Source organism: Cygnus atratus, chromosome 3, assembly GCF_013377495.2.
Source record: "Cygnus atratus isolate AKBS03 ecotype Queensland, Australia chromosome 3, CAtr_DNAZoo_HiC_assembly, whole genome shotgun sequence".
Lineage (NCBI taxonomy): Eukaryota > Metazoa > Chordata > Aves > Anseriformes > Anatidae > Cygnus > Cygnus atratus.
In genome coordinates, this window is record NC_066364.1 from 13,355,850 (window position 1) to 13,383,742 (window position 27,893).

The following is a 27,893-nucleotide window of genomic DNA, read 5'->3' on the forward strand; positions in this document are numbered from 1 at the left end:
GTTTCTCAACTGATAGCAGTTACTGTTCCAGAGTTTTGTTACTCTTATCTGCATGTGTTGTTGTAGTTACTGATACAGGGTTTTTTTTTTGGGGGGGGAGGGGGGGGGGGGAGGAGAAGAGGGGAATCTATGCTAAAACATAACAATCAGTAAAGAAAAAGCCTTGTGATAAATGTTGAGATTAAAAAAAAAAACAAAGCACAAAGAACTGTATTTTTGTTTTGAGTTTGTGAAATGCTTAAGTACCTTGATCTATCCTTTGCTAGTGGCAAGACTGCTTTATTTCAGTCCTTGTGTTACAATGAGATTTTCGAAACTCTTCAGAATGAGGAGAGAAAGCAAGGAAGGGTGAATGCAGTCAAATAGGGGGCAGGAGGGCATTAAGAATTTTTTAGAATTGTTGAGGAGGTGACTGAAATAAGCAGTTAGCCCCGTGTGTGTGTGCTTTGTGAATTTAGCTTGGAAAGAAACATGTCTGTTAAAACTGACTTTTTATAATTGCTTAATTCTACTAGGATAAGATAATTTACAGTTACATATTTTTTTTAATGTTGTTTTCTTTACGCATTTAGAGAACATAGGTGCTGATTGCTGTTTCCTTCTTGGTGAGAATGCTAAAAATCTGAAATTACTTTCTCAATGTATTCCTATGGAACCTGAATACTTTTAAAATGGCAAATCAAGCCAGAACAGAAAATAGTTTTGAAAGAATTTTTGGTTGCTTTTACATAGACCTGACTCAAAGTATTTAACTTTTTTCTGCTGTGAGAAGGGGAAAAAGATGGAATAAAAGTTTCCATTCAAGATTGCACTGCATGATGATTTTTTCATATAAATCAAAAAGTCTACTCTTCAGTATTTTGTGGTGAAGTCTCCGAATAAGCTTTTATGAAAAACTTTTGAAGTAAGCTTATAGAACTTCTTGAATTGATGTGTATGGGCAACTGTAGGTTTCAGTCCTGCAAAAACCCTTTGGCGAAACATGAGATTGGTCTTGCTAGATTTGGCTAGAAGGCAAATGGCCAATAGGCAATGTGAAAGGGGAGGGAAAAAAAAAAAGTGGTATGGGCAAGCACATTGCCACATTTACCAGAAGTTTCTCAAGAACCTTTAATATATGGTTCAAATATTCCTGAACTAGGTATTTTCTAGACATATAACAGACTTTATGATACTTTATTCTAAGACTTTTTATTTGTGAAACCAAGTACTCATTTTTTTATCCTCTATTGGGCAGTAGGTAGTTAAGAGATTACACGTACACGGTATAGACTAGTATCTGCTCTTTTTCATTTTGAATGAGGCCCTGCTAGTCTTGTCGATACTTGCAATGTTGTAGGAAGTAAAAACAGTGAAATGCCATTTTCTATTTAAGTGACATGGAAAAAGTAAACAACTTCATTAAAAAAAAAAAATTAGCACATTGGTTGTTTTCTTTCCTCCAGCACTTCTCAATCTGCTCAGGCTTTCATAAAAGGAATGATCACGCATTTCTTACCTGTGGTCATTCAAATTGTTTGTCTCTGCACTTTAGCACTTTTTCTGTATCACATCCTTTTCAGTAGGGAGGCCGAATTGTACATTGCTTCCTCACTTGATGGATTTTGGAGGTAAGGTGAAGGGAAACAGAGGAATTGTCAAAGGGAAAAGTCTGGGAATAGTAATAGAGTGAGATCTTCCTCAGCAAGTTGCTGTTTTTTTTCTTCACATCTCATATTAAGGGATAGCAGCAGCAGCATACTTAGCCCTCAAAAAGTCAGAATTTTTGTCTTTGCACTACAATTTAGTCTTTGAATTTAGTCTTTGCACTACAATTCTTGGAGGCAGAACAACAGTTACAGTATTAGTACATGTAGCAAAGTTTGGGAGAAAAGGTTGTCTATAACATGAAATCAGAGCTGCTGTCCAGAAATCTCCTCTTGTTGTTTAGCAAGGGTAGTTGTAATACTTGGGGTTAGAGTTGTCTATGGCTGAAGGATAGCTGGTATTAGACCTTAGATGACAATTTTGCAGGGAAAGCTGCAAAACAGCTTCTCAGTGGCTTCTAAAATGCAACTCTTGTGTGTTTTCTGCTGTCTTTCCCCCCGCCTTAATAAGCTGTGTTAATATTAAGACAGAAAACACAATCCAGCCTGGAACATCTTCTGAAACCTACTGGGAAGTGGACAGAAAAATGTTACTAGAGAGCTTATGAAAAGTAGTACTCTTGGACAGTGAAATTTTGTACAATTTCCTTATCTGTTTAATGAGACATAGGAAAGGAGAGCATTATTGATTACAATAGAAAGACCTGCTCATACAGTCTTGATTTTATATTTTGGAAGGGAATGTTATCACACTTTGGCTTTTCTTTTCTTTGATGTTTCAGCTTAGGCGATGTTGTTCTCTACAAACTGTGCCTTCCATAATAACGTTCTCATGTGTGCCTTATTCATTTAGTTTATGAACCCTGTTTTAAATATTAATATTTAATTAAAGCAAAATTTGTTATTGAAGACATTAAAAAACACCTGAAGTATGTGCATGTTTTCTGATACGATGCATTTTTCTGATTTAAAACATAATTGTGGAGGCCTTTGTCCAACTTCACGTGGCTGAGCTAGAGTTGAAATGGAGATGTTACTATGTCTAAGACAGAAGAATTAGCTGTTTTCCATCTTTTTACCTCTTCTCTTTTCACTTTAGCAGCCTGCAGGCCAATTTATTGCTCTACTTCTACTGCACGTATCACGTGGAAGGTTGGAATCACAGCGGATAAAACACAGAATATTATTGTGCATAAAGTAGAGAAAGGAAGGATGGGTGACCTTGGAAAAATGCTTGTGTATACAGGGAAGGGCAGTTAGATGCTTTGTTAAACATCTATATATGCATTTAGTGACTTGCTAACTGAGATGGAGTTACTGGTTTATAGTTTTTTGTTTTGATTCTTACGTTGTGAAATTGATTTGTGTATTGGAAAATTTTCTTTTTAAGCTACTGTATTACTACACTGCTCTGCAGTGGAAGAGAAGGCTATCAGTTAACTTGTAAATAGGGATTGTCCATGCAGTGTTACTATTGCTTTCTATTATCAGGGTCAGGAGAAAATGAATGAGATTTAAAATAGCTCATTACTCCAGTGTGCTGAGACTTTAATGCCTTTGCTTTGTATGTGGTTTGTTTCTTATTTCTACAAGTGCCGGAGCCTATAAGGTTCTTCCCTTTCTCCTTAGTTTATGTTCCGCATGTCTCAGCATGGTTTTCTCAGGTTTCATGCTGCTTAAACAACTAGCCTACAATAGCAAGCCATAACTAATCGTTCTAGTAATAACTTGTGTTGTTCTTAATCTCTATCTCAAATGGACTTTTTTCTTCAACCTCTGTATGTAGAAAATGTTTGACTGCGGGTGTTAGTAGTCAGAAAACCATGTTAAACTTAATTGAGAAGATCAGTACAGCAGGGCATATCTTGTTTTGGTTCAATACGAGGATTTGTGTTAAAATTTGGAAAATTATTTTTTTTTTAAACTGTGAAGATGTAGGTTTTCACACATTCAGTCTTCTGTGGTAGTGTATGAAGTCAGGATACTAACCATGAAGTGGTAAAGATTCTTTTGTAGTGACTTTCTTCTTTTATAGACATGATCAGTGAGAAGATGATACTGAATTTTTTAGTGTACCTTAAATGGTATAGGTAGAATATGTTTGTACAGATAATATCCTACAGGTGAAATCGTACTTGTATGGCTGCATTAAGAAGTGATAAATTTAAGGAACGGGCACTGTAATTGAATGACATGCTTATCATGAATTCACTGAAATACTTGCATGTGCTTTGTATTCCATTAATTGAATGTCATCACTTTTTTTCATTCTTTTTTTTTTTTTTATAAATTTGCATTCCATTCTCTGTTATACCAGTTACAAGCAGGGAGCATTGAAAATTGTTCCTTGGAATGAACAGAAACATCGTGAAGAAGACTGGTGTGAAAAAACAGAATGCAGGCAAGTTAAAATGCAGTAAATAGTAAGACTAATTTCTCACTTTCGTGCATACTAGTTTGTGTTTTGAGGTTTCTTAATGAGATTGGAAGACCAAGCAGTCTTTCACATTACACTGTTACATTCACTGTGATTTTGTGAAGAGTATCTTACTGGAAGTTGTAAACCATAACATTATCATAGCAGCATTAATGGATCATGTAACTGCCTTTTTGTGGGAATAACAGATGGAAAGCACGAATGAGGCATACCTGTGTCTTTAGTAGAGAGGAATCTATCTTTTGTGATCTGTCTTACGTTTGGTATGTCCAGTTAGTTACTTTGCTGATAAAAATAAATACTGGGATTGGCATTTTGAGTCCCCTCAAATTATTGGTGCAGTGATGGGTTGATTTGTACTGTTCTTCAGAATGACCTAAAGTTTTACGAAGAAGACTAATGTGAAAAAATATAAGTAAACGTATGCTTATACTTAAACATACTTTTTTTTTTTTTTTTTTAAGGATGATTGTTGAACCAACTTTACAAGATGAAGGCGAATTTCTCTATGAAACACAACCAGAGTTACTGAAGTACAGGACTACTGAACTTTCGGTAGAGCTTGTGACTGATTGGTATTTGAGCAGAGCACAGGAAATTGAAAAATATTCCATGCAGGTGAGAATAGCAGCGAGGAAATGATGATGGCTGTTTCAGGCTGATCAGTATTCTTCAGTAGAAGCCTATCTTAATGGGTATTAATGGGATGCTTTTTCCCAAGTACTTTAGGATACTCGTGATCGCTCTGAAGTTCAGTCAGGTAAATAATTAATCCATAGGAATGAACAGGAAGCCTGTAGATTCCTTTTCACTTGACTTACCATAGCAGACAACACTTGTAGTCAAAGCAATCTGCTTACCATTGCGTCTTGTGTTTGCAATTAAGTAAAGGGGGGGAATGTTGTGAATGTGTATCAGGAAACACGGTTTATGGTGTCACATCGTATTAGGTCGTATACCAATATGTGGCATTCAGAAATGTCACTGTCAAATGCTAATTACTGAGAGCAGCCCTGAGAAGGACCTGGGGGTGTTGGTTGACAAGACGCTCAACATGAGCCAGCAATGTGCAGTTCCAGCCCAGAAAGACAACTGCATCCTGAGCTGCATCAAAAGCAGCATGGCCAGCAGATCGAGGGACGTGATTCTCCCCTTCTACTCTGTTCTTGTGAGACTCTACCTAGAGTGTTTGGCTCTGAGGCACCCAGCACAAGAAGGATGTGGACATACTAGAACGAGTCCATAGGAGGGCCATGAGGATGATCAAGAGTCTGGAGCATCTCTCCTATGAAGACAGGCTGAGGAGAATTGGGGTGGTTCAGCCTGGAGAAGAGAAGGCTCCAGGGAGACCTTACAGCGGCCTTCCAGTACCTAAAGGGGGCTACAGGAAACCTGGGGAGGGACTCTATTGGGGGTATAGTAATAGGACAAGGGATAATCATTTTAAACTGAAAAAAACTGTAGATTTAGGTTAAACGTTAAAATTCTTCACTATGAGGGTGGTGAGGCACTGGCACAGGTTGCCCAGAGAAGCTGTGGATGCCCCATCCCTGGAAGTGTTCAAGGCCAGGTTGGATGGGGCTTTGAGCAACCTGGTCTAGTGGGAAGTGTCCCTGCCTATGCTAGGGTGATTGGAACTAGGGGATGTTTAAGGTCCCTTCCAACCCAAACCATTGTATGATTCTATGTAGTACTGTCACAATTGCTTCTTGGCAGGTTTATTGTATGGTTGTGGAACTATCAGGCAGCTTATTTCTGCATTATTATTTTCTTCATTTTTAAAAATGTGTGAAGTTTTAAAAATGTGTGGTAAAGATAAGCAGTGCAAATAGAGCTCATGTGCTCTGTTATTTTATTGCTTCTCAAGCCCATCTAGCTGCATGAAAAGAAGGTTGGATGGAAGTATCAATATAGGTTAGTTCTGGTCTAGTTCTTTTATTTTTCAAGTTTGCAGTTTTTCAGGCATCTTTAATCTTAATTCCCTGTGATTAACAGCCTATCAGTAGCTATGGAAATAAAAGCAACTTCCAAGGATCAATTAAATTAATAACATAAATGAGATTGTGCTCTACTGTTCCAGACTTATGTCTGCCTCGCTGGATACGTACAGTCAATATTGCGTTCTTAGAAATCAAATCAGAATCTTTCACATAAAGGTATCTTAAGTCACTGACTGATTATATTCTGTGGAATGAAGTGCACTAATTAAAGTCAGTAATTCATGGACAGCTAGAAAAGTCACATTACACACAGATATACGCATAACTTCAGGCAGTTAACTGATAAATTTAGTTTCAAGCAATCCTTTATAATGCATGGAGAGAGATGAGGTGTCCTATGCCCTATTTCTGTATGACCTACTGAAGGAATCAAAGAAGGTATTTTTCTAGTTTATGTGCATCTGTAGGGCACACCTGGGCCAAAAGGCTTATAATAGCATCATCCACCAAGGGTAAGCATTTTATTTGGTCTTTATAAAGCTGAGAACAGCAATCCATATCGAAATAGGCAACAAAAACTTCTAGGAATATAGAATCCCCTATTGAGCAAGGGGAACAAGGAAAGGAGATAGTTACACAAACAGGACACAGCCTGGACTTTTGAAGCTGTTTTTTGGCAAACAGTTGCACAGCAGGTTTTTTTTTTTAATTATTTTTCAGGTGGACTGTGCTCTGTCCCTTGTTCGTCTTGGCATGGAGAGGAATATCCCTGGTCTGCAGGTGCTTTGTGACAATCTGATCACTCTTGAGACAGTAGTTTATGAGGCTGATGGTGATCGAACTTTAACTTTAAAGGAGCTAGTAGAGATGAAGGACATTGAAAAGCTGAGACTGTTGATGAAAAACGTAAGTATTTTGTACAGATCACTCAGTATACCTTGATTTCCAGTAGTTCAAGTTACTCTAGAATCCCATGTGTTTAAAGAGAGTGCTAGGGGCTGACATTTTTCTAATGAACCTCCACTTTTAATTCAACACGAATCTAACACTTAGTGGTTTTTTTGTTCATTTTCTTTAAAAAAAAAAAGTGTCAATGGTTTAGTTTTCTTAAAAACCTGTTCCTCTATCCTAGGCACAGGATCAAACATTAATAAATCTAATAAAAGTTAAAGCTTGCTAAAGCTGTGAATTGCTTTTTCATTGTCCCTTTCTATAGGATCTTCAATGTAGCTGTCAGTGATGCTGGAGATATGCATTAAATGTTTTCTTTGGATGTTTTTTGGTATCTGTAAATGTTGGCAAAAAATTCTTAATATTTGCCTCTGCAGCACGTGTGGTTTTCATCTGTGTATTCAGCCTGTGCATGGGATTTCAGAATAGGTGAAGTTGCATCTTTTTGGAAAGGCTGGAAAATACCTACAAATAGAACAGGGGTCTGAAATAGTTAAAGAATATGTAAGCTCTAGAGGAGCTCATGTAGCTATTCTTAAATACTGAAAGTAATACTAGTTTGATGGGGATGCAAGCCAGTCTTCCATTCGTCCTGAAACTGTAGGAAAAGGAGGAGAGCTTGGCATTTGTCAGCTAATGGGCTTTACTCATGAACAGCTTGGTCTTCCCACACCTTTGGTATCAGTAAGATGATGAATTGTTTCAGTATTTCATGATGCAGTGCCCTGTGCAGCAGTGGCGAAGGTCAGGCTTCAGCTGTATTTTGTGATAGGTGGAGATACTGTTTCAGTTTTGTTGACCAAAATGTTCTGTGTTTTTTTTGTTCATTTGTTCTGGGAAACAAAACTGACTTTGTTCTTTTTTCCAATCTCTGTAACTCATTGTGCTTTACAGTCCTCTGATGAAAAATATGTGAAGAATGTTTATCAGTGGATGATCCCTTTTCTCCACCGCTGTGAAAATCAGTCCCCTGGTCTGGCAAATTCACTCTTTAAAGAATATTTAGTAACATTAGCAAAGGAAGACCTGACTCTGCCTCTGAAGATTTTTCAGAGTTCAAAACCTGCTGTAAGTATAGAATCCTGATGACTTTACTGGTTTCTTGGGAAATTCTTGTACTGAAGAGGTGAACTCAAAACTAGGATTAGTACATTTTCTAGAGCAGATAGATCATCTCTATGCTCTTTCTCCTCTTTTTGGACTCAACATTTGTTGTGTTTTAGAAAGCATTAATCAAAAGTGTCCTTGATGAGACTGTCAAGCTAATGTAATTACTCTTTTGACCTACTAGAGCTAAAAGTTATTGTAAAGGCTCTTGAAGTAATTTCCTGGTGATGTTTAAAATAATTTTTTGGCATAAGCATTTCTTAAAAATTGGGTATGAGAGAGTTTTATGTTTTCACTAAGATTTTTTTCCTAATAAATTTTACTAGCAGTAGATTTCAGATGGTTTCCCCCTGCAACCCCTTTTCTCTTTCCCCAACAAATGCAAAGAATACAGTGGGAGCCACAGAGAACAGTTGAGTGAGCAAGGGTGGAAGTTACGGTGTCATCATTTCAAGCTGCTTGTACAATTTAAATAATTATTTTAGTGCATATACCATATATTTTTGCATACTTTTGAACATTCTAAGTGTCTGGACAGAAATCAACCAGTGAAGGAAAAACACATCTCTTTTATATGTTGCTGCTATTGTACATGTTAAACAGATCTGACAAACGTTCGCAGCAGTTCCCTTCTTCTGACCTGTACCCTCTCTACCTCTTAGATTCAAGTAGCGTATAATGAAATAACGAAGGACCAGTGTTATTTCAGATATCTGCACTGTAGGAGACTAGCTGGGTTATGTTTTAGATCTTGTAACTTCAAAAGGAACTTCACTAAGTTGTTGTCTAGGACTTACTGATTACAACCAGGAGATGATTTATTTACTTAGAGTAGGTATTTTCTATATTCAGAAGAAACTCAACTGCTTAATTAGAAACAAAAAATTACATACAGTGGAATGCTTTCTTTTCCTGTTAGTGTCAGCAAAAAATTATACCTGAGCAAGACCACCTTATGATTACAGCATTGGAATGTATTTATAGTTGTGAACGAGATGACCAGCTTGCTCTCTGTTACGATATTTTGGAATGCCTTCCACAAAGAGGATATGGGTAAGCATTTTCAGCTAGTTATTTGTAAATATTTTAGATATTAAATGTTGTTGTGAAGTAATACTTTAATAATAATTGCTACATCCTCAGAGGGTATGTAATTTTACTAGAATATTCTATTCCTATCTGAATTATATTGGCCATATGTATATACATATGCGTGTGTGCTCTGTATGTCTACTAGTAAATAATGTAACAATACATGATTTAAAGCAGTGCAGACCAAAGCTCCTTGTGTATTAGTTCTTTAGGCTTTTGTATTTTGGTGAATTGAGACCAAATGATAATGTTGTCTTGCTAGTCTTGCTGGTCTTGTTACAATTAGTGATGTCTTGCACTTACAGTCATATTGCTACTTATCAGCATGTGAGAAAGGTTGTCATATGGAAGACCTGTATGAAAGACAGGTAATTGTCAAGGAAATGAAGGTATGAGGACATACAGGGTATTCTCCCAGTTTCTTTGACATGTAGGAAGTGGAGATCCTGTGAAAAGTCTAAGGACGTTATTTTTGGGGACTGAGGGACTCTTTCAATTTTAGTTATCCTTCTAGTAAGAAGCCATCAGTTTTAATCTTTTCAAGCAAAGATGTGTATTTGATTCTCATCAAGGAATATTTCAAACTTTGTACTGCTTATTTTGGTATATTCTTTTTACATAGACATGAAGATACTAAAATCTTTTTTTTTTTTTCTTGTATATCTTTGCAGGCCTGAAACAGATATAACTAACACTCTTCATGATGCGGTAGATGAACTGGAACAAATTCTGAGGTATTTGATTTTGCCAACGTAATGTTGTAAAATTCTTAAATATGTCACTGGGTATAGCCAAAAACCTTATTACGGCAAAAAAAAAGGCAGCAAGAATATTTATTTCATTTTTAGAGATGTCAACATGGTCATCTGTAAGATGTTTATATTCAGAACTTTAAACTTTTGAGTGGTTTTTGCTTTTTGAATATTATAAAAATACACAAACAGTTTGCTTGGAATAAGTTTTTCTGGAGGGGTAGGAAGGTTATTTCTAAAATATCTGGGGAATTTTTTTTTATTGTGACGTACTGTAATACTTTGGTGAAAAAATGAAAACTGTGAAGATATTTAATCACATTGTGTTGTGCATTAGCGCTGCAGTTTTTTTTTAAGTAAATACTGTTAGTGTGGCTAATCAGACTTTACGCTGTTTGTTTGCATTTGCAATGCATTGTTTGATAACACCTATAAGACTGCAGCAGCAGAGGTAGTTGTGCAGCTGTACAGAAATGAAAAATATTTACCATTTATTTGCAGTGTGTCAGAGCTGTTGGAGAAGCATGGACTTCAGAAACCTGTTTCCTTTGTGAAAGACACAAAAGACAATGCCGAGGAGGCACGGAAACTGATGATTAGACTGACAAGGCACACAGGTCGCAAGTTAGTATTCAAAGGGGAACTGGAGATAAAGGGGGATGACAGTAAGGGATGACAGTACTTAATTTCAGGGAGTGTACCTAACTGTTTTTTTTTTTATGATAGGGAACTGTGCTGTTTAAATTGAACACAGAGTACATAAAACACATTTGTTAAACTGGTGATTAACATGATTAGTGTTTTTGCTGCATTTTCCACATATGAAAATCTCTGTTTTGCTTCAGACTTGTTTCAGTGTGTTTGTGTTCAAGTAAACAAGCCTAAAAGGCTTGCTGGCTGCTGCAAAACACAGCAAAATGATGGACAGTAAAGTTAACGTGTTGTAAATGATGTTCTTAAAGACCTATTTAATTTTATGGAAAGTGTAGGATTTGTAATTTTTTTTGTTTTGCTTTCTCAGGAGCTGTTGTAACAGGGTAATTTATTGCTTTTATGTATTGATTATACCTCTTATTTTCAGTATAATTTTTACATTTTTCTGTATAAGAACTACCCTATTTAACTGGTCTTCTAAGTGTGCATAAATTATTACACAGCTCTTGGCATAAACAGATAAAAAGAATGAATCCTGGTTAAAACAGCCATCAGTGTTTTTTTTCCTGCTTGAACATGCACAATGTTTTATTGGTGGTGATAGGGTAGTACTTAGCTTGGGCATGTTGAAAGCTTTTTAAGACTTTTAGAAATCTTTTTTTTAGAAAGATCAAGTCATTGCCTCTGTAGGAAAAATGTTGATATTTCTACTTCCTTGTAGAGACACTTTGCTTTGTAAAAGTGAAAGCTAATATCACTTGAGAAAATCACTACTAGCTGAAATAGTTTGTGTAGCTTAAAACACTGATTTTTCAATCTTAAGGTAATGTCCAAAAACCTTCACAGTGTTTTTATTAGTAAAAGTTTTGATGGTACACAGGAAATTTTATAGGAAATATTGTGTTTAACGAAGACCCATGATTCCAGAGGGTCAAGAAGCTGAATACTATTATAATTTTAGGAAAAACAACTGCAGTGCTGTTGTCCTACAATTGCACAAAGTCGGTTAGTCCTTTGAGTTGGCCTACAGTAAACAGCACTTCAGTCATCCTCAGTTGATGTTTCAAACTTCTTTTTACCCTGTTGCTGTTGAGTCAGCAGGAAGATAGCACTTCGAGCTTTCTGATGTCTGTTGGAAGTTACCAAAACTAACTGGGGGATTTTGATAAGGATTTCTAAAGATCCCTATCTTACTCCACAGAACAGCAAAAACAGTTTGGTTACTAGATTATTGTCAAACAATCTTAACCCACATACATTGTTTAAACTGTAATTATTATTAAAAGTCTTCAGTCTTCATAAATCATTTTTAGTTAAAAGTCCAATTAAGGATTGAAATAGCTTTTGAGAAAGCATCTATTTTGTGATGAAATTGTAGTATTATCTACTGCTTTTCTTTACGTTTATTGAGAAACAGAATATTTAATTTTGAAAATGTTTGTAGGCAACCATCAGTCAGTGAGACACAATGGAAAGAATTGCTCCAGGATATGTTAGACATGCAGCAGAAAGTATACACATGCTTACAATCAGATACTTGCTATGAGGTGAGTTTTATATTTTCTTATTGATTTATGTCCCAAGTAAGCTACAAATTCTCATTTCATATTGTTGCTTACAAATGTAAATACATTTTCATGTGTTATTACTTGTTTGTCTACTGTTTTTTTTATGGTATTTTTAGTCAGCGCAAACTTCCTGTGTTAATATATTTAATCAAAAGCCCCTCTAATAAATATCCTATAAAATATCTTTTACTAGAATTGTTTCTGTTTTCTAAATTGTGTCAACTTCTTGAACCTTCGTAATGTCATTTACAGATGTGTTTACAAATACTTTAATGGAAAGTAAGCAGTCTTTAGCTAAACGTTATTTTCAAGTAATCATTTCTTAAACACAAAGTTCTAGTTTGTTAATATCACCCAAGACCCATGTATAGTTTTGGGCTCTTTACTCTATGCAATTGAAGTAAAATACCATGAGAAGGGAAATCTAATTTCTTTAAGAGGAAAGAAAAAAAAAACACACAGCAAAACACAACAAAACACAAACCCACAAAGCTGCCATGTACATAAACCCCAAAACTATGTTGTTGTTGTTTGCAAAGGACGAGAGCTATTAGACTGATGTAGAATTTTCTATGGAATGTACCATTTATTTCCATTTTCGCTTCACTGTACTGGTTTATTACAGAAGCAGTTCCATACCCACTAAAATCTGTTTAAATCTTGGCATCTTTTAAGTTTAATGCAAGTTTTTTTTATTACAGTTTTCAGATTTAATTGCTTATTGCTGCCAATCTGATTAGCCCTTGGGAAGAGTTTTTGAAGCAAATTAGAAAGAAATAATGAAGGAAAAAAGCAAACGGGGTTTAACCTATACATAAAATTTGACTCTTTCTCTGCAGCTTGAACTTTGAAGTTGTACAAAGATCTGCGATGTATTTGACGTTCATGGTTTTGTGATAGGCTAAGGCTTAGTGTACTTAGAATTTTAGAGTGCATTAAAAAATAGAGTATTACAGCACACTGAAAGTGAAAATATTAGCTTTTCCTTTGCCATGATCTTAATGTAATTTTTAAATAATTTTTTTAACCTCTGGACCATATGATTAAAAAGAAGACAATGAAAGTTTTCTCAAAAATTATCTAGGATATTGAAAATGCTTTGAAATGTAATGTTATATGCTATTATACTTTGATAACTTCAAAATGGAGAAATTGATTGGGGAGTAAGGGTTTGCTATCACATTGAAGTTTGTATTGGCATCTGTTAGCATGATGATATTATTATATTTTACTTGTATGCAGAATGAGCGCTGTCCTCTTGAAGAAGAATTTAATATCTAAAAGTCTTGAGGTAAATTGTTGTATGTATGTGAATGTTAAGGAAGAAGGAGGATCAACTATCGATGACTTGTATTTAGATCATTCATCTGCATGTTGAATTGCTAGGGAAATAACTTGTAAAAAGTGTTGGGGAATCTAACACTAGATTAAATAAGCCATTTCACTCTCTGGCAATTTTAATTTCCAAGATTTGAAATTTTAATAATTACTTTGCATCTTTCACTGTTCCTTGAGGATTAAATGGAAGGTGATCCAAATTTTATAATATTTATAAAGCACTGAACTATGTTCCTTTGGTGTTCAAATGTAGAGCATGAGATGGCTTGGCGATGTTCATCATAGCGAAGAAATACTTTAATTTGTTAGGAAATTAAAAACCTTTGGCAAAGGCCATATTGTTGCAGCTGCAGTATTTTCTGAAATGACTAAGTACATATGTTGCTATTCATTAGAACTATATCGAGCATGTTTTTAAAAAAAATAAAAATCATAAGGAACTGAGATTGAGCCTCTTACAGTGGGCAAAACTTTGACATAAAATTAAATGTTTTGTGGCAGATATAGCAGTGTATTAATATATATATTATTTGAAGATAGTCTTGATTCAAAATTAAAGACAAGTTATATACTCAGTTCTAAATACTTTGAGTTTCTTCTGGAGTATAGGATTTGTTCTTGTATGTTTTCAGTGTCCTAATACTGAACTGCCTTTTCAGCTACTTGCATCCCATTAACACCTCAGAACATAGGTGTAAATTTCTGATCTCATATTTTCTGAACTCATACTGTAAATAGGCAGTTAATAAGCTTTTTTCTTTTTTCTTTTTTTTTCCTGCAGGAAGTAGAACTAACTAGATAATAGTTATTTTTAGCTTTACTTAAAAAACATGACTTCTACCAAGGAGAATATTCACACCGTTTATTTTCTGCTTGGACTGAATGTATTCTTTGGGCTTCAAAGATGCTTTTATTCAAAGGGGTTGGTTCCATACAATGAAAATATGCTTACTTGAAGTTGTTGCTACAGATTATTAAATTACCATTCTTCCTTTTAGATATTTACAGAAAGTCTTTTATGCTCAAGCAGTATAGACAATATCCACCTGGCTGGGCAAATGATGCATTGCAGTATTTGGTCAGTGGATCAACCAGATTCATCAAAAGGGAAACCACAGTACAGAGTCAGCTACATGAGAAGTATCGAACTAGTTCTGGCCGCTGGCAGAGAATATTTCAATTCTTCAACCAGTCTGACTGATAGCTGTATGGATTTGGCCAGGTATATTTACAGTTATCATATATGTAAATACGTCCTTCTCTTTCAATTGAAACTTGACACTTCTTTTCTCTGAAATATGTTGTGAATCGTACATGGATCTATTTCTCTTTGTGTAAAATTATGTGGTAAATGGAAACAGTGTCTTTGGCTTCTGTAAGATTCTCCCCCCACACACACACCTTGCTTTGTGTGTGCACACCATTTCTGTCCCTTGGTTGCTGGAATGATCGTTACAGAATTCAGGTTGAAGAAGAAACATGCAGGTCTCACCAAGGATAAAAATTTTGTGTGTCATTGGAACCTTTTCCATGTTACAGCATTGAACTGCAGTTGTGGCCGCCAGTTACTACTGCAATGGAAAATTGCATTTTGTGGATTCTTTAATTTCTTTTATATTGGTCTTCCCCTATTCTGAGACTTCCTCTGAGGCTATGTGTATTTCTGTGTTACATTGGTATTGGTTGATTGCCAGATGAATATGAGCCAGCAGTGTGCTCAGGGGGCCAAGAAGTCCAACAGCTTGTATCAGAAATAGCATGGCCAGCAGGGCTAGGGAAGTGATTGTCCCTCTGTACTTGGCTCCGGTGAGGCTGCACCTTGAATACTTTATTCAGTTTTGGGCCCCTCACTACGAGAAGGACATTGAGGTGCTGGACTGTGGCCAGAGAAGGGCGTATGAAGTTGGTGAAGGTTCTAGAAAACAACTCTTACGAGAAGTGGCAGAAGGAGGTGGGGTTATTTAGCTTGGAGAAGAGAAGGCTCTGGGGAGACCTTACTGTACTTTACAATTACCCTAAAGGAAGTTATAACAAGGTAGGGATAGGGCTGTTCTCCCAAGCACCGAGTGATAAGACAAGGTGAAATGGCTTCAAGTTGCACCAGGGGAGGCGTAGGTTGGATATTAGGAGAAATTTCTTTACTGAAAGGGTTGTGCGGCATTGGAATAGGCTAAATGTTGGACTAGGTGATCTTTTAGATCTTCTTAGATGGTCTTTTCCAACCTGAAAGATTTTATGATTCTGTGATCAAGAAATAATCCAAACAGTTCTTTAGAAAGGAATTCAGGCACAGAGCTTTCTATGAAGAGACCGCAGTGCTTATAGTTTTACATGTAGAGGTTGCAGTGTGGGTGTTCGTTCTTGTGTTAATTTAGATATGGAAGTATTTAGCAATGTGAATGCAAATAGGTAAAATGGTCAAATATTACCTGTGTCAAAGGTTGATGCCTTGGCTTATCCTAAATATTTTAAATAAAGGTATGTCTTAATATTGATAGCCTTTTCCTTTTATTCTAGAAATTTGCTTTTTCATTGTTCTTGTTGTTTCATGTTAATCCAAATGAGTTTCACTTTTTTCTTGAGGCACTTATTTAAAACATACAAACACGTAACCAAACAAAAATATTTATATTTTATTTACTAAGGTAGGTGTGTCTTTTAAATACTACTTTCCCTTTGACATAAGTACATTTAACCTAGTAATTGCAAGAGAGATTAAAGTATTTTTCTTCCCCTCAAGATATAAATTCATCTTCTTGACCTTCAATGGTATTTATGTATGCGTGTTAGCACATTTTGGGGAGACCTTCAGCAAACCAGCCTTTAACCAAGTAAGGCAGTCAAATAGTTTGTAACTAGTTATCCTTTTTCACATTAGGAAGTTTTCCTCAGTAGAACATTGCTTTATAGATTGACCAATCATGTATTTTCCATTAAGATTTAAAAGAATGTTTTTGCTGTTTACCTTGAGTTAGAGGGTTATGTTCTATATAACATAATCAGGAAGTGACAGAAAATGCATTTTTTCCTATTCATTCACAGCTTGTGCTCTCTCCCATCCCAAATGGACACACGTGAGCACATGCACACACATTAGTAAAGGCATTATTGCCCTAGGTCAAAGTTGGAAGGAATTCACTTTCACAGTATCAATTATATAATGCTAGCTCTATTTATACATTTTTGTTGCAAACCATTTTTTCTTAAACATGTATTACTAAGAACTACATATGAACATAGTATACCAGTGAAAGTTTTAAATAAAAGATGATTATGTCCATATAATATTCATAAAATACATGCATATTTTATTTGAAGTTTTATTTAAAGTTACATAGTAATAATAATTGCATACAGTCATTCATCTTCAGAATAATGTTGTATATTTATTTTTATCAGCTTTGTTATCATTTTCTGAATCTAGCTGAGAAAGCTGAATTTGTGACAAAGGACCTTAAATTTCGCTTCCAATCAACATTTTACTTTTATCTTCTAGGATATGACAAAGCTGAAACCCAGTAATGGTTATGAAATATTTCCCTAAGTAATTACGTAGGTAAATACATATGTCTCAAATGTCTTTCATTCATTAAATCTGTTACAACTCTAAATTCAAGAGGATTTAGGTATTGTTCTTATTACAAATAGGTGAAAAAGAGTATCGCTATCCAAGAGTAGAATTTGTTTAAAATGTTTATTTGGCCATAACATAGTGCCAAATATTTATAATGTGCAGGACCAGCAAGTATTTTGACATTTCATAAGCACAGCAAGTTACTCTTTTCTACTCAAGAATGCAGAGGTTATCTCTTTCCAGAAATTTAGACTTTGAACTTATTCAACTGCTTTTACAAAAATTTGTTTCCTTCCTCCCTAGGTCCTGTCTGCAACTTATTGTGGACTGTCCAAGTGCTATTCAGGAGGAGCTAGATCTCATTCGTGCTCTTGGCTACCTTGAAGAATTTGGTGTGAAAATTTTACCATTGCAAGGTACTGCGTATTTTTATTCTTTATGTGATTGCTTGAATCACGTGCAAAAATGTGAATGGCAAATAATTCGTTATTTTGTGAGTGTTGCATGAGTAAAATAAAGGGTCCCTCCAAACAGCTTACAGACACGTACCTTAAAATAATTAAAATAAATAAATAAATTCAGGTGATGTGTGGTAAGATGTCTGTGATTGTGGCTGGATATGTTCTACTGTTATTTAACTTTCTGTTTATAGATATACTTCCAAGCTCTCTTTCTTTGTCTACACTGTTGAACAAGAAATACGGCAGTGAGATTCATTTATACAGTCTTTAACACTGGTTCTTCTTCCAACAGTGCGTTTGTGTTCAGATCGACTCAGTCTCATCAAGGACTGTCTTTCTCAGTTGTCAACAAACTATAAGCAGTCTGCTAAGCTCCTGGGACTTGCAAATTTGCTGAGGGTTGCAGGTAAGCTGTTAGAAGGCACTGAGCTGCAATAAAACATAGATTTGCGTTATGCTCTAGGACGTTTGAGCTGATCTTTAGAATGTGTTTTCAAGGCTACCACTAAAAAGTAATCTGGAAAAGCAGTCATTGTGTCAGAATGGAATATTTTACATCAATGAAATGTTTTACCTTCAAGCTGGTCTTGAAGACAGCTTTTCTGACCTTCTGTTAATACCTAAGAAAAGCCTTGTCTCGTATAGACTTTGAGTAAAAGCTCATTTCAGACTAGAGAAGTTGCAGGTGAGAATATTTTGTTCTATAGACAACTGGCAGTACTAAAATTCCAGTAAACCTTCTTGAGTCTGTCAAATAAAGTAGTTTTATTTAATAATAGTCCTATTTAAGTTGGAGGAAAAAAGTCATCTCTGTCTGTCTAACAACTGAAATTTATACATTTGTTTATGCTGTGTGTATATTCTTTGTGCACTAAAGCTAATGTGTTAGCTTAATATTCATTTGAGGAGCTCAACATCTTGAAGGATTAAATCTTTAGTATACTATCTTTTTTTTTTTAATGACATACTGTTCCATTTGTTAATTTTTCTAAGTTTTTTTATTTCCTGTATTTTGGGAATCTTAGCGGTGACAATCATTGCATAGTATTATATATAGGGAGGGTTGGGTGTGATATTATTAGAGATATAGAAGTTAGGACTTTAATCTCCTCTGATAACTGGGTCCTAAAGAAAGAAAGAAAGTGGAAACATAATTGTTCCTCTATGGTAAGCTCCTGCAGTGGAGACCTACTACTTGAAGGATGGTGCAGGGGGGGTCATAGTACCATATTAAGTAGTTGGATCCAATTTATGTAATTGTTCATTTTACATGCAAATCTCATGTTCTGTGGAAAAATTAGAAAGACAATCAGAACTTGTCTTTGTTTGTTACTTGTAAGACTTTTAGAAAAAAAAATCTCCATAGTGATTCATAAGACAAGATTACTGTACAACTCTTCCCTTCTCTTGTCTGCTTCTACCCATGTCAGGTTAGAGTCTGTTAATTTATCCTCTAAATATGTTGGGTTCTTTAGACTAGTGCAGCTGTTTTCTGTTTTACCTTCTTTTTGAATCTAAATGATTCTCTCCTGTATGAGAGAAAGAAAGCAAAATCCAGTGTGATTCTATGAAGCTTAAAAGCACAAGTTATTTTGTCCAGTAATGTTAGTGTTTTAGTCGTGGACTAGCACCTCCTGTGCCCTGGTATACATCTTTGAATATGGAATAAACTTGTAGCTCCCATCTCCAGAGACTGAAGGATGAGGGACAACATAAATTAAGTAGAGAACTTTAGGGAGTACGTGTAGTGCTTGTTGAGATGGCAATGCCTTTGTGCCAGCTTTCCTTTTCATTGGTGTCTCAGTAAGTTTCTAAATGATTATAAAGTTTTATAAAAGATTTAAAGCCAGATGACAAAATAGACCCTGATTATCTCTGGACTGGAAAAAAATAGAAGCTGAATGTGTGAGGTGGTTAATTTTTACTCAGGTAAATGGTTTAAAAACTACTACTGATGTTACAAATTACATATTTATTCTACAAGTATTGGGTTATCTGACTTTAATGCTGATGGTTGTTCTTGTACTAAGTATGGAATTGTACTGATAAGCGTATATTTCAGGAGTTCATCTTGGTAAGAAAAAAGCTGCTTTGACAACTTGATTTTCTTGAGTCCATGAGTTGATTTTCTTGAGTTCCATGCTTTTATTTTTTTATAGAGTAGCATTTCTTTGAAAGCAAAAATAGCAAGAAAACGTTTCTAGTAGTGACTTTCTGTGATGGTAGGTGTGGGTGTATTTTTTTTGTGTGGTGTTGGTTTTGTTTTGTTTTAAATAAGTAGTTTTATGCTTCTGTGATGAGAAAACATTTCACTGTTTCTGAGGAGTGACTAGTCATACTACTTATCTAGAAATATTCTTTTCTATACAGGATATTAATTTATAAGCAAGACAAGGATTCAGCATGAGACTGGCAAAGTTGTGATTGTTATCTGAACTTATTTCTTCTGTGACATGGGCTGTGGAAAACATTGGTTTCTTTTATTTTAAGAAATTCAATATTTCTTTAATCTTTTTTTAGTTTTCCTGAGATGTGAAAGCCATAAACTGCATACCACTGTTATTGCAGAGATGTTGTGCTTGGTATTGCATCCCATTGACTGTTATTCAGAAGAGGGTCAAAACCTTTCAATAAGCATACAAAGGATACGTGACTGTCATCGTTATATAAAATCTCTTGCATACAAATGCAATATTTTTCCATCATATTAAAGAAAGAGGTAGAGCTTCGCTCTACAGTCCTCTATTGCTGCTGTACGTATCTTCAGTGAGCACTGGAACAGATAATCTGACATAGGGTTGAAGGCTGCATATGATTTTAATGGCTAGGCTAATAATCTCCTTAAAAACTGATACTAAGTAGAATGCTGACATAGCCTTACTCATAATCCCCAAATGAAGATACTCTTAAAATTTAATAGGCAGTATAAAAATTAAATAAAGCAAGACATTTAAAAAGGGCATTTCTGTATCTTTCAATTCATAATTTCAGTTTTACTGAGTTGAAGACTTACTTTACGACTTTAGCCGTAAGAATGATAACACCCATTAATATTATTCTATAAATCAGTTTGTTGCCAAAAAAGCAGTTTGCATGCGCACAGATTTTAAGATTTGTGAACAAAATCCTAAGCCTTTGTTGCAATTTTAAGACACCAGGTTTAAAATTGCTGGGAAAGGGCAACATGATTTTTAACAGGTTCTGATGAAAGGGAATGGTTTAATGGAGAGATACAGGGATAAGTCTGGATACTGGAAAAAGAATCTAGAGATTGAACTTTATAGACCTGCTTACTGAAGAATTACATAAAGCACTGCTGGAAGAAAGAATTGTAAAAATAGTGAAAACCAATTAGGGACAAAAAAAATTGCCCTGATTTATGAGTTAACTTTGCTGTGAAAGATGTAATTTTATCTTGTGGAACATACCTGTATCAGTTATGCTTTCTCAAATCTGTCATCCCTTCCATTCCCAACCCACCATTGTAGAGTGCTTTCTCTTTGTCAGATTTTTTCCCCTTTGCCCCCATCCTATCTGATTATGTATTTGGAAAGACCTGCTTGATACAGCCATTCATAGCTATATAAATTTTAAACGTGTGTACATAGAGAGTATATAGTGTACGGTATATTGCACTACATATATCACATAGCCTAAAAAATACGAGTTTCTAATTTCAACTCAAAGCTCAATATTCAACTCAATATTTTAATTTCAACTCAAAAAGAATGCATCTGCTATGCAGACAAGGATAGAGTGCATGTAGTCATCTGAAGGAGCTTCAGGAGCTATGTATGCTTTATTTTAGAGAACAGCATTGAAAGCAAGTAATGCTTTGAGAAGTACAAAAATAAATTCTAAAATATTGCTTAGGTAGTGATATATCAACAGTTTTCTTAATTGCTTTAAGGTATTTGATTAATGAGAGTAAACTCTATTTAAGCCTCACATCACTATCTCCTCTAAATTAGGCACACAAGTGTTATCTTAATTTTGCAGATGGGCAAAGTGAGAGAATGAGAATGTGCTCAGCATGACAACCAGCAAACCTGCACCTGGTTAGGGAACTGGAGGTGTCCTAAGTCTCATGCTCCTTTCCTAATCCACACACTTAAGAAAGAGCATGAGAGAATTCATGTTATGTAATTACTTGCTTACAAAATAGAGGAGTGAAAAAAGGGGTAAAAAACCATAGCTTATGCATCAGAAATTAGCATCTTCTCTACTGTTACTGCATATCAAGAAGATCTAGGGAGCATTGCTATTTATTGTGACAATTTTTGATTCAAGATCCCTGGAAATATTTTCTATTCATCTTGCTCTTTTCTCACAATTTCCTTGTGGTAATGTAGTTCCTTTTAATATCTGTAATATCTAGTAATTTTAAGCTTTGCTCAGATCCCTAAGTCAGCTAACACTGTATTTTTGAAATCCATCTTCTTAACACTGACTTTCTTGCCTGATGTATGTAGAAGTAACCATACAGATAGTCTGTGGTCTTGTAAATGTACCTCACGTGGAGTTTCTGGAGTATATGTATACCATTTTGATTTCATTTTACTTTCTGATGTGGTTAACGTTCTTTGTTTTATCCATTCACAAATACAACGTGCATCTTACGCAAAATGTCTCAATTGGCTTTTTTAATTAGACCCAAATTAGATTCAAATGTTAAAAAGAAATAAAAATACTTGAACATGCTTTATTCCCTGCCCCCCCCGATGATTTTCTGTCATTTCTGAGCTTCCATATTTTTCCTCTCATTTGTAATGCCATCTCTGCTTTTATCAACTTCTGTCTGAAATTTAAATGCTGTAACAAAAGGATGTAGAAAAAACTTTGTACCTAGAAGAGATCTAAATCTTACTGAGCAAAGTAACCTTTAGAATATAAGTGCGTATTTCTTATGACATAAGGAAGCATTAGTCCTAAGCAGCAGAACACGCACAAGCAGTTTCGCAAATAATAAAGGGGAAATAAAAACTAACATGTCCTTTCTAGTTTCTGAACTTGATTAGTTTGAGTCTGGATGTCACACATTAACGTTAAGGCTTAATGCAGAATTACTCTGTATTAAAATAATGTTATCACTTCAATGGTCTCCCTTATGGAAGGGACCTTTTTTACATCTTGGATGTCTATCAGAGTGGCAAGGGCAACAATTTAGATTCAAAACCTTTCACTTTTATAAGGCTTTATTATTAAAAATCTCTTCAAATGCGGAGTCATGAAGCTGAAGCAGTGAATTTTTACATGTCTGAATAGATGACTGAGAACATGCTGCTAATCTGCAGTGGGTCGTATTTTAAGTGACTGCACTGTTGAGGCAGTGAAAGCCACATGAAAAAGGATTCGAGCTGTGCGTTGCAGGGTATTCACTAGTCGTGGAGGAGCTGACAGTTAATCCCCAGCATAACAGTGTGCATCAAGATAATGGAACTTTAAATGAGAGAAAAATGGAGATGAGATGAAAAAGTATAGCCATGGACTGGCAGGAAAACAATCCTTATGTTTTATGCTTTTGCTTTTGTAAAAACACGCAGAGATGTATCTGCTGCATCAAAATTAATTAGCTAAAATGGTGGGGGGGACCTTGGCAATGTATGGCTGCTCAAGCACATCTAAGAAGAAAGCAGTTCCTTGCTCCAAGTGTTCCTTCACTCTTTCCTACAATCCCGCTGATTTTTAAGTAATAATAAATAGCAGTAATTATTTGGTTTAGCAGAAATCTGACTAACAATAGTTTCATTATTTCTATTGCCTTTTGCTTTTGTCTGCTACTTAGACAAATCTCTCCATAAGTAGTAATGCTGTCAGGGTGAAGTGATGGGCATCAGAAGGTGAGTGGCAACTACAAATCTTTTGCTTACAAAATGACAGTTCACGTCTAGCATTTGTAGACAGAAACACCTTTTTGTCATCTGTAATTGCTTTTGCCTGGATAAGAAGTTCCCAGGTTCCAGAGGGCAAAATTTGCAGCACGAGAGCCTTGGATGTGATTAATTTGCAACACCATGTGTTGGCAGTATATAGGGCGAGAGGCCAAGAGATGGGAATGATGGGAAGCCAAAGTGCTCTCCCATCTGAGTTAGTCGTGACGTGCTGGGATTAAGGGAATCTTAATTGAGCTAAATAATTAGAGTAACTTCACTTCCTTGAATGTCATTCTAGCACAACTGCTACATCTTATCTTTCAAGAAGGCTTTAAAAACAAATTTGGTTTGCCTATGTTGATGATTCTGCAAAATAAAAATAACAGCTATGTAATTTAAGAACATGTACTCTTTAAGTGGTTTTTGAAACTGGCTCTGTTTAACCTTCTGAAGTATTTGCATTTCATAAGTTGTAGTAATACAGTTTCATAAACCAGTGCCCTTTTCAAATGATTGTCAGCAGTGACTCCATAAAATCACTTCTAGTAATAGGAGAGAAACATGACCAAGAAGTTTGCATTGAAAAATCCACTCACTTTTATTAGTTTCTTGCCACCCCTCCTTCCTAAATTAAAATCATTAGTGTGGAATTATTATTCCTGTGTATGTTCAGTCACCTGTTCATATAGTACATGGATATGTGGACTCTGTTTTAGCATGAGACTGGACCAACTGGTTTCAGTAAAGTAAATAATTCCTAATTTCTCATGTTCATTCTAAATTGGAAAAAGCTTTTAAAAAATAATAAATATAGATAGCTGATAAAGGGTGACAGGAATCAATGTTATTTGTATTGATTGTAACCGACTTTGAAAAGGAGATGAGTTGTCTGATTAGATTTTCATTTGCGAATGCTGATTTGTTAAAATTAAGGTCAAGACATTTGTCCACAGAGGTTGTTATTGAAACTTCAGTCAGAACACATCAGTAGTATCTGATGTGTTACTTTTGACTCATACTTTGGGGAGTAGACATTGTCCAGGGGATCTGGTGATCAAGATCCATGTATGATGTGAGAAAGTAGTTTCAGTTCTACTCTCTAAATTTAGCAGGGAAGGGATTTTAAATGCTAATGTCTTTCACATCTTAGGAATCTTTGTCCACATGAAGTGGCAGTTTAAGTTAGGGGCTTTGCTTACTGTAACAGTATAATTATAAATATAAAAATTATTTTTCTATTGCAATTCACACACAAAAAAGTCAGTATTTGGTTCTATACATCCCTCGTCTTTAATATCAGTTTTTATCTGTTTAGTCTGTTGGCTGTCACATAAATAAGAATGCATTTTCTTTTCTTTTAAACTCCTTTTTAACTTAGACCTAACATGTTACGTAATTTCTTTAGCCAGCTATAATGCCACTTTTCTTTTCCTTTTTTTTAATGTTTATCTGTTGTTTCATTTTTAGGAAAAATAAAATGATAATTTTATTTCCAGAAGGTGATGTTTTCATGTTGTGGCATATAATTTTCTTAAGAAATAAAGTAGGAAGCTTATGTTGATTATTTCTTCCAACTGATACAAATGTTCAATTTTTCGTACAGGAGATGACCAGATGGAGAGAAAAGGTCAAGTTTTAATCCTTTTAGTGGAACAAGCTCTCAGTTTCCAGGACTACAAAGCAGCTAGTATGCATTGCCAAGAGCTCATGACTGCAGGTGAAGTAAATAAATGGGGACTACATGGGGTGATGGTGGTTGGAAATCTGAGTTCTGACTCTCAGCTCACTCTGAAGTATGTTACTTCAAACTGGTCCGTTTCATTCAAAAATCTACTTCATTGTGCAAGTCAGCAGTATGTCAGCTGTAGAAGGCATGTGGTATGTAATACAGTAACTCCCATGTATGTCATGGACCTACAAAATTAGCCACAGTGTCTTCTGGAGCAGCACTGTCTTTTAAAATTTGTTTTACTGAGATCTCTCAAGCAATATAACATAATGTGACTCAGATAATCCCTTATTTTTTGTGCCAGAAGCTCAAAAATGTATCCCATCAGGGATTCCATTTTTAATTGTCTTTTCAATGCTTTTTTTCTTGTAAGAAAACAGAGTTATAATTTATAAGTTTTATGCATGAAGTTGATAAGTGTTTTTTTTTTTATGTAAGTTATAAGGGAAAAGTTATAATTTGTCTTGTTTAAGTCCCTTACTTGCTATGTTCTGGTATTATGTTTTTGTGAATGGTCACGTGAAACACCATTGAAATTAAATATGTATATTGGTACGTATGCATTCAGTATCATTTATACATAGTCATGCCTCTCTGTAAACCTCTGTATGGAAGTGTATTTCAATATCCTTGTGTTTCAGCTTGCAAAAGTTCATTCATATACTATAAAATCTTACTGTGCAGTTACTATCCCACTTCATTATCTCTTGAAATAATGACAGGAAATAAAAGTTTGTTAGGCAGCTGGGTAGGAATATGGCTCTTAGTGTTCCATCCAAAATAGGCTTATAGTATAATTGGCTGTAGTAGTAAGTGCTGGGTTATGTTTCTTACTAAATATCACAGAAACCCGATTGCCTGTTACCTGCGGTCACCGTGGTAGACCCAGACAGTACCACTGAAAGTCAGTAGGGCAAGCATTCAAATGGCTCATTGCTGCCACAGGGGCGTGCGATTGGTTGGAGGTTGTCTGGAGTCACCAAAACTTGCCCTCCAATGAATCTTCGTTAAAGTATTCAAAGTAGGCTAATGTGCAGGTCTTTTAGATAGACTTCTATCAAAGCTCTTAAAATATTTGTGCTATTTATGTAAGTCTTATATGTGAGGTTATGAATGAAATTAAATGACACTTTTATGTCAAGATGCTAAGGAGCATGGGTTTTGCTTCTCTGGTTCTTTTTTCTGCCTCAGGATTGAGATTATGTGTGGAAACAGATGAATTGAGGTTCTTTTAATGTATCAAGTAATCGTATGTATATTAAAGCCACTCCTGTAATATATTTAATATTATGCACTGAAGTACATTCTGATTTTCTTATTGTAATATGTAAAAATATAGCATGTAGGCTTACAGATTCCTATTATAGTGATATCTACAATATGGTGGCAATGAATCTTCTACATATTTCAGTCTAAAGTTGAGTTACATCTATTTTATGGAGCTTTTATGGCCCCTTTCTCAGGGGCTGTGTTGGCAGGAATGCCACATGCAACGCTCTTGTCTCATCCAGTGAGAATTACATGGGTTCCTGCTGTTGCTTGTGAGGCTTGCTTAACTGAGAAGTAAGTTTTGTGTTCTCTTATAGGTTATTCTAAAAGCTGGGAAGTATGCAGTCAGCTTGGGCAATCAGAAGGCTTCCATGACTTGCGTATGCGTCAGGAACTCATGGCTTTTGCTCTGACACACTGTCCCCCAAATGCCATAGAGGCACTGCTGGGAGTTAGCAGCTCATTGCAAACCCAGGTAGGTATTTCTGAAACTTCTTTCATGCAGTTCAATGCTTACCAACGCTTTAAAGGGGAATTCTTCTAATTTTTGTTTCCTTAAATTTGTCTGCCTGTCACCTCCAGCCCCAGCAAGTTTATACTTTTACTACTCATTTTTCTACTTTTGCTGTTGTATTTCAGCACGAGATCTTTTTTAACCATTTTTATATGATGGCTGCTCAAGTAGAAGTGCAATTATATCCATCTTTAGTACTTTTAGTGTCTTAATTTATTGCGTTGTTAAACGTTCTATTTGCAAATAGATTTAAATCTTTTTTTCTGAAGTTTTCCAGGTTCTGTCACCTGTTTATACCGTGTAATCTAACTTAATTAAATGTCCAATTAAAAGTTCATTAAACATCTATTCTTATTTTCTGTGATCACTACCAAATATGTGATGAAATTCTTTTCTCACTGATTTCAACCATTTGATAATTCTAACAAATATAACACCATTTTTATCTGAGCCATCTTTATTAACCTTGCAATGACTGACTCTTAGCAGAATCAGCTCATAAATGCTCATCAGACCATATTATGTCCATGAGAATGATTACTTTGACATTTAAATGCAAGTTATGGCAAGGTGACATAGCAAACCTATTTAAAGGTCTTATTTTGAAACTGCGGTGCAGTAATTTAGGTTATCAAAAAGTTAAATTTCTGTTCAGTCTAGTTGTGGTTTGGCCCACATGCTATGTCTAAGTCCGAATTTTTCTTAAATCACTTTGAACTCTTAGACAGCTTTCTCTGTACAATATAAAAATCTTAGAGGGCTCGTATTCTGTATCTCAAGACACGGAGGAGAGGGTAGTAGTAGATACAGTACTTATGCAGTCTAATAAAGGCAACTCCAAGTGCATATCCTTTTTCTTTACAAAATTTCTGGTGTAGCAGAGCACATAAGAAATATGGGAAACATAAAGGCAGTCTTTGCAGCCTCGGTAACAGGATAATGTCAGAATTAAATGCTACAAACAGTTTGAAATGAAGTCTAGCTCCTGTGAACTATTTAATTTTATCTACTTGTTTTTTACTATTTATTTTTTTCATCATGAAAGCAC

At 35.3% G+C, this 27,893-nt stretch overlaps 1 protein-coding gene across 3 annotated transcripts in view; it reads left to right on the top strand.

The window, feature by feature from the left end:
- NBAS (NBAS subunit of NRZ tethering complex) overlaps window positions 1-27,893 on the top strand; it is a 190,318-nt gene that overhangs the window by 46,056 nt on the left and 116,369 nt on the right. For all 3 annotated transcript variants that reach the window (XM_035562547.2, XM_035562548.2, XM_035562549.2), the window contains exons 22-34: window positions 3,904-3,987; window positions 4,488-4,641; window positions 6,684-6,869; window positions 7,809-7,982; window positions 8,941-9,074; window positions 9,785-9,847; window positions 10,367-10,489; window positions 11,964-12,066; window positions 14,424-14,647; window positions 17,303-17,415; window positions 17,753-17,866; window positions 24,937-25,050; window positions 26,649-26,806. In XM_035562547.2, the coding sequence (XP_035418440.2) occupies window positions 3,904-3,987; window positions 4,488-4,641; window positions 6,684-6,869; window positions 7,809-7,982; window positions 8,941-9,074; window positions 9,785-9,847; window positions 10,367-10,489; window positions 11,964-12,066; window positions 14,424-14,647; window positions 17,303-17,415; window positions 17,753-17,866; window positions 24,937-25,050; window positions 26,649-26,806 (1,744 nt within the window). The remainder of the gene's footprint in view (window positions 1-3,903; window positions 3,988-4,487; window positions 4,642-6,683; window positions 6,870-7,808; window positions 7,983-8,940; window positions 9,075-9,784; window positions 9,848-10,366; window positions 10,490-11,963; window positions 12,067-14,423; window positions 14,648-17,302; window positions 17,416-17,752; window positions 17,867-24,936; window positions 25,051-26,648; window positions 26,807-27,893) is intronic.